Source organism: Bubalus bubalis, chromosome X (assembly GCF_019923935.1).
Source record: "Bubalus bubalis isolate 160015118507 breed Murrah chromosome X, NDDB_SH_1, whole genome shotgun sequence".
NCBI lineage: Eukaryota > Metazoa > Chordata > Mammalia > Artiodactyla > Bovidae > Bubalus > Bubalus bubalis.
The window spans coordinates 37,529,485-37,544,995 of NC_059181.1; the positions used below are offsets into that span (position 1 = coordinate 37,529,485).

At 37.3% G+C, this 15,511-nt stretch overlaps 1 protein-coding gene across 12 annotated transcripts in view; it reads left to right on the plus strand.

The window, feature by feature from the left end:
* Positions 1-15,511, plus strand: part of SYTL5 (synaptotagmin like 5) — a 259,990-nt gene that overhangs the window by 183,526 nt on the left and 60,953 nt on the right. For all 12 annotated transcript variants that reach the window (XM_044936827.2, XM_044936829.2, XM_044936825.2 and 9 more), the window contains one exon: positions 14,629-14,744. In XM_044936827.2, coding sequence (XP_044792762.2) covers positions 14,629-14,744 — 116 coding nt within the window. The remainder of the gene's footprint in view (positions 1-14,628; positions 14,745-15,511) is intronic.

A 15,511-nucleotide genomic window follows, 5' to 3' on the forward strand; every position in this document is an offset into this window, starting at 1 on the left:
TGTGCCACCTGGGAAGCCCCACGATGCCAGTTTTTCCAAAGTGGTTGTGCCAACTTATCCTTTCACTAGCGATGCATGAGTGTTGGTTACTTTATATTTTTACAACAGTGTTTTTTTGTTTTTCCATTTTTATAATTTTGTTGGGTGTGTAGTGGATTAATTGCATTTTTCTTTATTATCAATAAGAATGAGGATATCTTCATATGTTGACTGACCATTTGAATGTCCTTTTCTGTGAAGTGCTGGTTCAGGTCTCTTGCCTTTTTTCTGTTAGGTTATCAGCCTTTTACTGACTAATGTGAAGGGGTCTTTTATATATTCTGTGTACAAACCATGTTGGTTCCTTGTGTTTCAGATATTTTTTTCCCAACTTCTGATGTTCCTTTTCATTCTCTCAGTGGTGTATTGAAGAACAGAAATCTCTAATTTTTTAGTAACTCAATTTGTTCATCTTTTCCTGTATGAGATTAGTGGGTTTTTTCTTTCTGTATCCTAACAGAAAAAAAAAAAAAAAGCTTTTTTAAAAGTTGATGAAAATATTCTCCTGTGTGATCTCCTGTAAGTGTTATTGTATTACCTTTTTAGACTTACAGTCTACTTGGAACTGATTTTTGCATGTGCTGTTACAGATTCATTTTTATATTTTAATATGAATATCCATTTGATCCAGCAACATTTATTGAAAGGACCTTTTTTTCATTTCTCTACAGTGTCACCTTCACAAATCAAGTTTCATTTCTGACTACTCTATTACATGTGTAATGTACCAATGACACATTATTTTAATTCATTGTAGCTTTATAAAATTTTATATCCAGTGGGCTTGCCACTTTGCTGTTTTTGTTCAAAATGCCCTGGCTGTTATTGCCCTGGTTTTTTCAAATACATTTAGAATAAGCTTTCTGTAAAACAGGTCCTACTAGCATTTTTATAGGGACTATATTACATCTACAGAAAGTTATGGAGAGAATTGATGTCTTTCAATATTTAGTCTTTTGATCCACAAACACTATGTGCCCTTTCATTCATTTACCTTTAATTTCTTTTAGTAATATTTCATATAATACTTTTCCTGATACATCTTACATATCATTAGATTTAATCCAAGTATTTGATTTTTGTGTTATTATAAATAGTATCCTTAAATTTTTTTTATTTTCTAATTGTTGTTGATACGGAGAAATGCAGTTGATTTGGGTAGTCTAACTTTGTATTTGGAAATCTTGTTAAACCCACTTATTAATTAAAATAATTCCTGTGGCACCATTCAAATTTTATTTTTGCACAAGTGTGTCTTCTTTTCTAACACTTGACATCTTTTTTTCTTTCTGTATTGCATACTTGTTTTCAATTTTATTCATTTCCTGTTCTTTCTTTTACTTTTTTAGAATTTTTCATTAATAGTGTTTTGATTCATATGTTTAGATACTTCATTTTTTCCATCCTTTGTCCTTTTCTAACATATACATTTAAGGATATGAATTTCCCTGTTTGCACAGCTTTAGCTGCATCTCACACATTTTCATATCCATTATTTTTTATGATATTGGTTTCATTCTGTTTTCTAATTTCCATCACCTTTTTTTCCCAACTACGAGTTATTTACAATTGTCTTTCGATATCTAATTTCATGGGGATTTTTGATATCTTTTTGATATTGAAATTAGCTTTATTTCACTTTGGTCAAAGAACATACTCTATATGATTTCATTCTTTGAAATTCAGCCCAGAAAATCTTCAATTTTGTTAAATGTTCCAATTTCCTTAAAAAAATGAATTCTGCAGTATTTATTTGAATATCTTAGTTTTGTCTTTCAATGATATTTGTTAATTGTGTTGTCCAAATCTTCCATATCTCTACTGATTTTTTAATCTATATATTCTATGTGATATTGAGGGAAATATATACTAATCTCTTTCAATAATGATTGTGGATTTTCTATTTTCCTTTTTAGCTTGATAATATTTGCTTTGTGTATGTTGAATTTAGAGTCTTGATTGCTAAAGTATTTAGAATTGTGAGATTTTATAGTTGTACAGAAACCTTTATAATTATGAAAACTCTCTTCTTATCTCTAGTTATGATTTTTTCCTTTTAAAGTTTACTTTATAATTAGTATGGCCTCAGTTGCTTTCTTTTGGTTGGCATATGCCTGGGGAATCCTCTTTATCCTTTACTTGCAACTTTTTTCTTTCCTTATATTTGCCATATGTCTCTTATAAGTGGAATATTATCGTGTGTGCATATTTTAAATCTAGGCTGACAGTTGTCATTTAATTAGGATATTTGTCCCATTTGTAGTAATAACATAACCCATATATTTTATTTAAAATTTACCACCCTTTTACTTATTCTCTTTTTGGTCCCATCTATTCTGTTCTTTTATCTTTACTCATTTGCCTTCATTTAGGTTGTTGCAGTATTTCTCTATTTATCTCCTCTAATATGTATACATTTTTTACTACTCATCTAATGATTTCTCTAGAGATTACAGCATACATCCTTGACTTGTTAAAATATAATATTAATTAGTAGTTTTGGTACTTCTAAGACAATATCAGGACTTAAAAACACTTAGATTGCCTTTACTCCCCTCCTAGTGCTATTGTATATTTTAAATATTTGTATATCTATATCTATGCACACACATATACACACATAGCTGAGTGTGTGTGTGTATACATATATGTATTTATGTATGTATGTATGATTTGTCTTAGTCTATTTAGGCAGCTGTAACAGAATACCATAGACTAGGTGGCTCTTAAACAACAGAAATTTATTTTTCACTGTCCTGGAGATCAGGGTTCTGGCAGATTTGTCGTCTGGTGAGGGTGTGCTTCCTGGTTCATAGCCAGCTGTCTTCCCACTGTGTCCTCACCTGGCAGAAGAGGACAGAAGAGACAAAGGAACTCTCTGGAGAATCTTTTTATAAAGGGAGTGATCACTTCCCAAAGACTCCATCCAAATAACCATTGCACTGGGGGTTACATTTCAATATATGAATTATTATGGAAGGGGTGCATTCAGTCTATAACATAATTCCACAAAATATTGTTATTTTATAGTCATTATTTCACTTAGATTTACTACTTAGTTAACCTTTCCATAACTATTTTCATATCCTTGAATTCAACTAATCATGGATAGTAAAAATTCATGTGTAAGTGGACCTGAGCAGTTCATACCCATGTTATTCAAGGGTCAACCATGTTTGAAAAACTGTAAAGCTGAAACTCCAGTACTTTGGCCACCTCATGCGAAGAGTTGACTCATTGGAAAAGACTCTGATGCTGGGAGGGTTTGAGGGCAGGAGGAGAAGGGGACGACAGAGGATGAGAGGGCTGGATGGCATCACTGACTTGATGGACGTGAGTCTGAGTGAACTCCGGGAGTTGGTGATGGACAGGGAGGCCTGATGTGCTGCGATTCATGGGGTCGCAAAGAGTCAGACACGACTGAGCGACTGAACTGAACTGAAAGCTCAGTGAGACTCTGTTTAATAATATGTATCAACTGAGAATATACTTTTTTTTTCCTAGCAAGGAAATTGGATAGGGCCTGTAAATATTCAAGATTACCTTAATCAGATCATGGTTTAAGCTAATTTCAAAATTGAAGCCTTAGTCTTTGAGAGAGTTGATCTGTTTTGGGATCACATTTATTCCTGGATAATACTAATAGTCCTACAAGGTCTCAAAATATATACCAATTAGATAAGAGAGGTGATTGATTTTCTGTATTATAAATAGTGGAAATAAGCACACCAAGAGTTCAGAATGTGCATTAGTACAGTTGGATTGAATAAATATCAAAATTTGTTTGTTTTTCTACCCAGTTCTTTTCCCACCAAACTCTGCCAAGGTGAGGTTTGTTATTTCAAGTGATGAAAGGAAAAGGGATTTTAACAAATGACTGACCTACTAATTGCAGAGTCTGAAGACTTATAAGGAATATTTCAGTAACTGTTTCTCCATTTCTTATACATATTATTTTATTTGATCCCTAATATTTGATCATTTTCAGTTTTTATTCCATTTCTGTTTACCTCTTCTCTACATCCTGAACCCTCATTTGCTCACACAACAGTAACTAGGGACTGTGACTCACGAGCCTTTCAATCAATCAGGAGTTGCCTCAAGCTTTTGTATGGAGAGAGGAATTTTGTCTTTAATTTCTAAATGTCAGTTGTAATTACTGAAACAGTCTTTTCAATACAAGACCCAAGAGATTTGTGTATTCATGCATTGCTAATTGAAAGTTTTGCCATCAGCTCATCTGGTAGTCAGTATAGATGGTAACTGCAGGTCTAATTCATAAAAAATCTCCCCTCAATCTGGTCAGATCAATATTAGGTTATATATGTATATAGAGAGAAACTTTTAATGTGTGTAGTCATTGGAATTTGCAAGTTGTTTGTTACGGAAGTTAGCTTACCTAACATAACTAACATAATCCCTTCCTGTTTTTTTTTCCCCTTAATACTTATATGGTATATACTTTCCTTCTCTTGTTTATTATCTTTATTCCTCCACTAGAATATAAGCTTCACAACCATGAGAGCAGGGCCTATTATCTGTAGTGTTCAATGAAGTAGTTCTAGTGCCTAAAAGAATACCTATGGTAAATACTCAATGATGAGTAAATAGACGGCAAGGCCCCACTTAAAGTATTTCAGGCTTAAGCACGTTATGGAACAAATGTGGTTTTCTTCGGAATTAACGCACACACACACACATATGCACGGACACACATCAGGCCAAATATATTTGCCCTCTGAAGAGAGTAAATTTCCAGCTGTCACAGAAAGATATGACAAGTTGTTGTCAGAAGGATATAAGAATAAATAATTAAAAAATGAAAGGTCTGTGTCTTCCTGAGGGGATGTTAAAACCTCAATACAGAACTTCAGAATTACTTGTACTTCTTTTTTTCTTTGATGTGATAATAACTTAATAAACCCAACTATCCACCTATCCACTTGCTCTATCTTTTGACCCACTGTCCATTCTCACTACAACAATTATTGATAACCTGTTGGAATACTAGAGGATAAGGATACAAAGATAGATGAAACATACATAGACTACCCTCAATGGTTTCATAGTCTAAGGAGGAGGAGTTTATTACATTATTATCTCATCACTAGAATAAATTCTGTATTTGTGCATTACAATGTTCTGAGGAAAAAACAGCTTTCAAAGTGTGGTTCTTATACCTCTTTTTAAAAAGTTAATTTATTTATTTTAATTGGAAGCTAGTTACAATATTGTGGTGGTTTTCGCCATACAGCGACATGAATCGGTCATGGGTTGTACATGTGTCCCACCATCCTGAATCCCTCTCCAACCTCCTTCCCCACCCCATCCCTCTGGGTTGTCCCAGAGCACCAGCTTGGACAATAACTTATAGTTGTAGCATCTGTGTGACAGCTGGAAATTTACAAGATGTGTGTTTCACTTGGTAGAAACAGAATCTCTCCTCATTTTAAAAACTGAAAACAGAGACCATTATTTCTCCAGCTATGAGTCTATGTGATCTCAGAGATTATCTGTCAGTGTTGGAAGTACCCTGTTTGCTATTCATGGAGTGGTTTTTGAGAGGAAGCATGAATGATACTCTATTGGCAGTGAACACCCTTAATTTGTTGTGAGAGAATGCTATAGTGCCAGTGGGCTGTCTCTATGTTCAATAGACCATAAAATTGAAATTCCCACCCTGACCTCTAAGAGATGAGATGAGTCAGAAAGTGACTCATTCTCTAATCAGTTGGAAAACACAACCTTTGTTGTCATTTACCTTGGATTGGGTAAAAGTAAAGAGCTTTAATTGCTGTAGCACTGAAAAGGATTACAGCAAAAACTAATAAAGGGAGGCTACCTCCTTCAATGGGATGATCAGCCCTTGACATTTTTTGCAGCCCCTTCTGGTTCTAACAAGTTGGTTGCTGTTGGTCTCCTTTTAAAATTAACTCTATAGAAACAGAATAAAAGTGACCCTGACACAGCCAGTTAGTTCATGTGGCTATCCTAATGAGACCTACAAAATTCCACATGATTATGTTAGCGGAGGCAGTTGCTTTCCAACACAAAGACAGCGATAATGATCAGTTTTCCTAATTAGCACCTCAGTTGAACTCAGACCCCAAATATAAAAACAACATGATCAGGAGCCCAAAAATGAAATACTTCTGATATGATGTTTATGAGCTGATCTTATTTATATTCATGCCATGTGGTGACATTTCATGCTGCTATTTGTCCCTGTGGAAGCCTTTGTCATGTTTGTTTTACATCAACATTTGTTTAGATTTATCCACGTGTTTTACCAATTCCATTTGTTACCATTCCTTTTTATATGTTAGATCTACTTTACTTCCTCCTTTTCTTTCTTTCTTTTGGTCATGTGACACAGCTTTTGGGATCTTAGTTTCCTGACCAGGGAGTGAACTGCAGACCACAGCTGTGAAAGCACTATGTCCTAACTACTGGACCGCTAGGGAATTACTTCACCTCCTCTTTAGAAGATCCTTTAGTGAAAATCTATTAATAGTAAATTATGTCAGTTTTTATTGTACTGAAACATTTTTTATCTCACCCTTTTATCTCACTCCTAAACAATGGTTTCTCTGGATACATGATTTTAAATAGATATTTTCTCTCGGAACTTTAAAGATATCATTTCACTGGCTTCTAGCTTTCGTTATTTCTAATGGAAGTCACCTGTCATTCTAATCATCATTCCTTTGTTTGTAATATGTTTTTTTCTCCTCTCTAGCTGTTTTAAAGATATTCTCTTTATCTGTAGAGTTCATAATGTGTTTAAGGATTTCTTGTTACTTTTCCTGTTGGAAAGGAAGAAAGGAGTAAATATATACCATCATCTCCATAACGCCAGGGTCTTTTTTGTCTTTTTCACTTCTGTACTCTTAGCCTTATTTTTTTTTCATTGCTTAGTCTGACTCTTTTAGGACCCCATGGTCTGTAGCCCACCAGGCTCCTCTGTCCATGAGATTTCTCAGGCAAGAATCCTGGAGTGGGTTGCCATTTCCTTCTCCAGGGGATCTTCCTGAACCATGGATCAAACCCAGGTTTCCTGCATTGCAGGCAGATTTTTTACTGCCTGAGCCAAGAATGCAATAAATAATTGATATGTAATGAATGAATTAAATAATTCTAGCTTCCTTGTGGATGATAAGAATGAAACTTGTTATATTTCAGTGTATCTAACTACCATATCTTATCTCAGATCTCTCCAGCAGTTAATAGAAAATAAAGGGAAAAAATGAATGTTTAGGGCACTCTTCTTTTTTAGGATATGATTGCCTACTTTTTCCCTATAAGTCTAAGGAGAACTTGACTTTACATTAAAATAAGCTATCAAGCAAAAGTTTGTGGTCCCAAGAGTTTAATGTTAAAGAAAATTAGAAGCTAGCAAATTCTAAATATTTAGTAATCATTGATCACGTGTCACAAGTGTAACTCAATGTCAGCCAAACTCTTCAGAGTATGACTTGTAGGAAACACACTGTTTATTCAAAGCTTTCTATTTCTGAAATATTAGATTGATATGGCAGAGAGAAAAAGTTCATAGTAGGTTTCATGTTTCTTTTATTTCTTCTTTCACTCCTTTATTCCTGTCACTCTGCTCCAAACAGAGAGACATAGTCACAGATGTGTGCACGCACACACAGCCAGTCACAGCCCATCATATGAAATACTGCATGTTATTCCTTGGCTTCTATACCTTTTCACCCTTACTCAAAGCCTTGTCATAGCTGGTTCTTTTCTGAAGAGCTTTGCTAAATGTAGGGGCTTTTAGTATAAATCCTGTTTTTGTCATGATACTGTATAACTTTGGGCAAGTTATTTCAGCCATGTGAACTTCGATTTCCTCATCTGAAAACTAAGGATGATATAGCTACTTTATGACATATAGTGAACATTAGAGATGCCGTGTATACAGTGCCTAGCATGTGGCTTGGTGCATGGTACACATTCAGTATTTGTTCACTGTTCTTCAACTAATCCTTCCACCTACACCTCCAGGACCTGAGAAGGTGGCAGAGGCATAATCGCAAGAGGTGGTTCTGATGTTGCAGAGTTCTAAAGTAACAAATGACTCAGGTCCATATTTGAGTTGAGCAAATACAAGGGCTATAGTTGTTGTTCTTACAAGGATGGTAAGAGGTAATGACTAACAGTTCTGGGAAGATCTTATTTGTGTTAGGTGTTGCCAGCTCTAGGCATATATGGTAAAGATGATAATGTGGAGGGCCATTTGCTGGGGCATGTAGACCTGATGTGGCTCACTTTTCTGTGACACCTGAAACTGCTATTTATGTGTTTCCACCTTACTCTGTATCCCAAGAAAATGACAAAAACAAAACAAACAGAACTTCCCTGCACACTTCCAGTGCCGGGGGCACATGTTCTATCTTTGGGGAGCTAAGATTTCATATGCTATGTGGTGCAGCCATTAAAAAAAAAAACAAAAACCCAAACAAACAAAAAAAATAAGACAAGCCTTTGGCATGCCTCTCTTAGGTGGTTCTCTATCACCGATCTATGTTATCCCCTTGTTCTTGTATCTTTTTGTGTAAATTCTTTGTCATATTGCAGAAGTTGGCAAACCTTTTAAAAAATAAAATGCTGAAGAGTAAGAATTTTAGACTCTAGGCTCTGTTGTTCCTGTTAAAACTACTCAAGTTTGCAGTTGTAGCAGAAAAGCAGCCAGAGACAATATATAAATGAGCATGGCTGTGTACCAATAAAACTTTATGAACAGACTCTGAATTTTAAATACTGTTCATATAATTTTCACAGGTCAGTAAATATTAAGCTTTGGGGAAATATTTTCTCCAACCATTTAAAAGTATAAAAACCATCCTTAGCTCATCAGTATCAGTATCAGTTCAGTCACTTGGTCGTGTCCGACTTTTTGGGACCCCATGGACTGCAGTACATCAGGCTTCCATCGAGTCGGTGATGCCATCCAACCATCTCATCCTCTGTCATCCCCTGCTCCTCCTGCCATCTTTTCCAGCATCAGGGTCATTAAGTATTGGAGTTTCAGCTTTAGCATCAGTCCTTCCAATGAATATTCAGGACTTATTTCCTTTAGGGTTGACCGGTTTGATCTCCTTGCAGTCCAAGGGACTCGAAGGAGTCTTCTCCAACACCACAATTCAAAAGCATCAATTCTCTGGCACTCAGCTTTCTTTATAGTCCAACTCTCACATCCATACATGACTACTAGAAAAACCATAGCTTTAACTAGACAGACCTTTGTTGACTAAGTAATGTCTCTGCTTTTTAATATGCTGTCTAGGTTGGTCATAACTTTTCTTCCAAGGAGCAATCGTCTTTTAATTTCATGGTTGCAGTCACCATCTGCAGTGATTTTGGAGCCCCGAAAAATAAAGTCTGTCACCATTTCCACTGTTTCCCCATCTATTTGCCATGAAGTGATGGGACCAGATGCCATGATTATAGTTTTTTGAGTGTTGACTTTTAAGCCAACTTTTTCACTCTCCTCTTTCATTTTCATCAAGAGGCTTTTTAGTTCTTCTTTGCTTTCTGCCATAAGCGTGATGTCATCTGCATATCTGAGGTTATTGATATTTCTCCTGGCAATCTTGATTCCAGCTTGTGCTTCATCTAGCTGGGCATTTCGCATGAGGTACTCTGCATATAAGTTAAATAAGCAGGGTGACAAGGTACAACCTTGACGTACTCCTTTCCCAATTTGGAACCAGTCTGTTGTCCAGTTCTAACTGTTGCTTCCTGCCTTGCATACAGATTTCTCAGGTGTCAGGTCAGGTGGTCTGGTATTCCCATCTCTTTAAGAATTTTCCACAGTTAAAGGCTTTGGTGTTGTCAGTAAAGCAGAAGTAGATGTTTTTCTGGATTTCTCTTGCTTTTTTGATGATCCAGCAGATGTTGGCAATTTGATCTATGGTTCCTCTGCCTTTTATAAATCCTTAGCTCATAATCTGTATGAAATATGTAGTGAAGAATTTGGCCCACAAGCCATAGTTTGCTTACCTCTACCCTATTGTTCTGAATTTTTCATAGGTATCTTTTTAGAATCTGTGCAAATTATTTCCTGAGTTGAACATTAAGACAAGTAGGTTTTTATGTTTAATTATTCTTAGTTTTGTGTGGCCATCATCACAAACTGCCACGATTTAGCAGCTTGCTCATGTGCTCAGTCGCTTCAGTTGTGTCTGACTCTGTGACCCCATGGACAGTAGGCAATGTAAATACATGATCTTGATGCTGTAAACTCAGCCTCTGTGTACCAGTGCAAAATTGAATCTTGGAGACAGAGTTTTGGGTGAAGTAGATAAGAATAGCTTTATTGATTTGCAGGAAAAGGAGTACACAGCATGCTAATGCCCCTGGAAAACTGTCTCAGTCCTGGAGAATTTGGTGAGGAGTTTTACAGCAAAGCCTCAAGGGCAGGGTTGCTGATAAGATTAGAGTGTGTGGGGTCGCAAAGAGTCGGACACGACTGAGCTACTGAACTAACTAACTAACAGGTGGTCTTTTTAGAAATGAAGAATGCTGACATCTGCCATTTGTTGGGGGGTTTTAGTTCTGTAAAGAGCTCAAAGATATTGTTATGTGTATCCCTTTTGAGGGAACTAGGACTTAATGTTGCACTATTGTTTCTTGGCTGCTCCTTCCTTGTGTTATATCCCCTCCCTTCCTTGATTAGCAACTGTTCAGGTCTGCCCTTTGTAACTCATGTTAGGTCATGGAGTCTGGAGTCTGTTCCCTACAAACAAGAAACGACAGAAAGGCTTCCATGCCCAGGAGCCCCATAGGGTACAGCTCAGTTTCAGTCTTACAGTTCTGTCGCTCAGAAACCTAGGTTGGCTTGTCTTATTTCTCTACTCATGGTTCACTAGGCTGAAATCAAGGTGTCAGCTGGCTGAGTTCCTACCAGAAGGCTCTGGGAAGATTGCACTTCTAAGTTCATTTTGGTGGACAGATTCTGATTCCCTGTGACTGGGAATGAGGCTCCCATTTCTTGTTGGCTGTTAGCTAAGAGGCAGCCTTTGCTCCTAGAGGCCCCTCCCTCTGGTTCTTGCATGTGGACATCTGCATCTCAGAGCCCTCTTTTCACATTTGGAATCCCTCTGACTTCCCATTCCACAGCTTCTCAGTATCCAACTTCATTTTCTTCCTGTTTTCAAGGGCTCAGTGACTACTATGGGCCCACCCAGATCATCCATGACCATATTCCTATGTTAAGGTCAGGTGATAAACAACTTCAGTTCCCTCTGCAAAGTTCAATCACAGTACCACCTCAATTAGCATTTGATTGAATAAATAAGGCCTGGAACTCTGGTGGCAGTACCTTTATAATTTAGAATTGCATTATTACTGCCTACTTTTCCAACATAAGTACTGGTGTATGCCTATAGATCACCTGAGATATATCCAGATAGAGCCCATTCAAGTATTAAGTATATACCCACTCAAGTATTAGTTTTTGCTGTATTTTATACAGTTTTGAAGCTAATCCAATAATCCTTGCTTCTTGATAGGTGATCTAGCCACTTGAAGATAAATTTCAGAAGTACAAGCTATGGTCATTCAATGAATAATTTACTCCAAGGATAACCTTTTCACTTTTTCCCCAGTGATGGAACTGGGTTTCATAGGTAACTTACCTTTGTTTCCTACATTTAGGAGTAGTATTTCAGGGACTCACCTGGCAGTTCAGTGGTTAGGACTCCATGCTCCCACTGCAGGGGGCATGGGTTTGATCCCTAGTCAGGTAACTAAGATTCCACATGCTGCACAACATGACATAAATGAATAAGTAAGTATTTTATGATAATTGCTAGAGAGAACAAATTGGCATATTTTTCTAGAGTGTTTTTTTTTTTTTTATTTAATTTAGGATCCAATTGTTAATTTCTCAGTTCAGTCAAGGAGGTACTGAATCTCATGGATATAATACTATGGGGCTAGAGATCTCTATTTGACTCTTAGCTGCTTTACTTTAGCCATGGCAGACTTGTCACCAATCTTGCTGATTTTCATCTTCAGTTGTTAACCTGAAAACTGGGTTCACCTCTTGGTGAGTGTTGAGTCAGTAGATGCAACCAAGCCAAAGATCAAAAGAAGGAAGTATTTATTATTACTTGCAGCAAGTAAGGAGAACAAGATTCTCAGGTGACTCTGTTAAAGAATCCACCTGCCAATGCAGGAGATACAGGAAACATGGATTTGATCCCTGGGAGGAGGAAATGGCAACCCACTCCAGTATTTTTCCTGGAAAATTTCATAGACAGACTGGCAGGCTGTAGTCTATGGGATCACAAAGAGTCAGACATGACTGAGCGCTCGCACAATTAAGGGGAATACCAGGGATCTTTCTCAAAGCATTGTCTTCCCAACAGCAAAATTGGGGAAATTTTAAGCTAAAGGTACATGAGTATTCATGAGGGGGCTTGAGAAGAGGAGAATTCAGCATAGTACTGGGGGCAAAGGTCCACAGAGTCCAGCTTCAGTTGGAGTCAGAAGGATCAACATCATCTTCCTATCCTCCACCCTTGTCGGGGCCTTAGTTCCTGTAGAACTGAAAGATACGTTGCTAAGTATGTCCCTTGAGGAACTAGGACCCTCCCCATGGCTCCACCATTGTTTCTTGACTGCTTCTCCCGAGTTTTTTCATTCCTTCCCTTAAGATCATTAATTACTGAGACCTGTTCAAGGGTGAGCACTGTAGCCAGGCTCACATAACAAAATGGCTCAGGCCAAAATTGATTCTATGTCAAGAAAGCCATTCCTGGTTATCTTTTGCCAGGGACTCTTTAACCTATCTGCTTACATAGTGGCCTAAGTATCTTTTATCTTTCTTTTCACACCTTACCCCCATGATACCCAGATATACATCTTTATCATTTCCTGTCCTATCTGTTGAGTTACTTCTTCATTGGCCTGCCCACTTCTGGTTTCTACCCCATATAATACTTCAGAGATACTTCAGAGATTCTATAATTCAACTTGAAATTTAGATTATCTGCCAGTGTTCCCCATTGCCTCCAAAATGGCATTCCAACTCCTTAGCTTGACTTTCAGAGTTTTCCATTTTGTGACTCAATTCTACCTTTCAACCTCATTTTCCATTACAGTCCTCCATAGAGGCCTTAGGTCAAGTAGTAGATGAACATATGGGCCATGTTCTAAGAATGATCAATAGGCCTATATAACTGGGGTAAAGGGTTTGTATAAACATTGCACATGGTTGTGATTGTTCCAAGGTCTTTCTTTTCCATCTTCAACATTCTATTGATTGTGAAACCCAGACAGGTCCTTCTACCACCTACATTTTTAATTTGGCTCTTCCTCTTGTCATTAGTCTTATCATTGTCATTGGTCTTGTCATTGCCCTAGCTTGAGTCTCGCTATCTCTCTTCTGGACTATTGCCATGGCCAACCTGTCTCTTTATCCCATTATCTCTTTAATCCAATCATTATATTACATCAAGATATCATTCTAAAACAGAGTGTGATCACAGCCCCTTTATAATTCAAAGCTTTCATTTGTTCCCCATTGTTTCCACTGAAGCTTATTTATTCACTAATGCAGTAGTTAGGACTCCCCGGTGACACTGGCTGTAAAGAAGCTGCCTGCCAATGCAGGAGACATAAGATGTGGATTTGATCCCAAGGTTGGGAAGATCCCCTGGAGGAGAGCATGGCAACCCACTCTAGTATGCTTGCCTGGAGAATCCCATGGACAGTGGAGCATGGCAGGCTACAGTCCATAGGGTCGCAAAGAGTTGGACATGACTGAGGTGACTTAGCACATGTCGTGGTTAAGAACTTGAACTATAGCATAAAAAAGAATGCAATAATGCCATTTGTAGCAACATGGATGGACTTAGAAGTTATAATACTAAGTAACCCAGACAGAGATAGGCAAATATCATGTGATGTCACTTATATGTGGAGTCTAATCTATGACACAAATGAAATTATTTACAAAACAGAAGAAGACTCACAGACACAGATGACAGACTTGTAGTTGTCCAGGGAGTGGGAGAGGGATGGATTCAGAGTTTGGGGTTGGTAGAAGCAAACTATTATATATGGGATGGATAAATAACAAGATTCTATTGTATATCACAGGAAACTATTCAATATCCTCTGATAAACCATAATAAAACGGAATAGGAAAACGAAAGTATGTATGTATAACGTTAAAGCAGAAATTAGCACAACATTGTAAATCAACTCTACCAAATAAAATAAAAATTTAAAAAACCAAACAAAAAAGAAGTCGAGCTATAGGTCAGACTGCTTGGAGTGGGATCCTGGCTTTATGTGTGAGACACATCATTTTATTGCTCTGTTTCCTCATCTATAAAATAGGGATAATCATGTTTACAGAGTGGATAGAAATATAGTAAGTATGAAGAGCAATTAGCGAGTGCCTTGTATATAGTACATATTCAACTAACAGTGGATTATGATCACCATAAATTACTCCAAGGAGTGAGATGGACTCTCTAACTGGCTATCTTTTACTCAATTAGGGGTTTTTGAGTTAATTATTTGGCTGAACAGTTGAATTCCAATGCTCTCCTCTTTGCTTTTGAGTAGGCAGCTAAGGATTGTAACTGGTGAGTGGTTCTTTGAAGAGAAGGCAAAGCGTTTCAAGCACGTCAATGTTCTGGGCACTGATGTTGTCCGACAGTCCATCTTAAGAAGAAGTCCAGGTAACTAAAGCAAAACTGCTTTAATCTTCATTTTGGTGGGCTAAATAACTTCTCTATATTATGTATCAAAAGACCATAGTTGAATTTCCTCTGTTGAATCCCTTAGATCATTTCAAAACTTGGAGGCATCAAATCTAAATCTTCAGTTCATACAAGGGAAGATGAAGTTGGTAGAAAATTAAATCCACAGTCATTTTTCTCATATGTGGCACACTGAGGTTTTCAGGGAAGGCATTGCTCTTCATCGCAGACTTCTTTTCCTGAATGCACTTCCAATATTTTACTAAACAGTTAAAGGAACATAAAACAGATGCCTTACGTGATTCACATTGTGGAAGAAATCTTTGGTTTTTCAATAAAGATATATTTCAGATTTAATTTAAATGCTACTTTTTCTCATCCAGGGATTCTCAACCAAGTGCTGATATTTTATAATGTGCCCCCTCCCCTAATCAGGCTAAGGGAAGTGTTTGGAAATGCTAGGGGCCCTTTCTGGTTATCCCAGTGACTGTGGGGGAATCAGTGGCATTGAGGGATGCTAAATGGCCTGAAATGCACAAGGCAATTTCACTCAATAATGAATTATACTGTCACCAAATGCAAATACAGTACGTTCCCTACATATGAACCTTCAAGTTGTGAACTCTCAAACATGACAGTGTGCATTTTCATGTCCAGTTAAATCAGATGTGAATGAAATTACAGCTTGCCCTTCATCTCCTATTGCTGATTGCCCTTCAGCTCTGCCATCTCCCACTTCCTCTCCC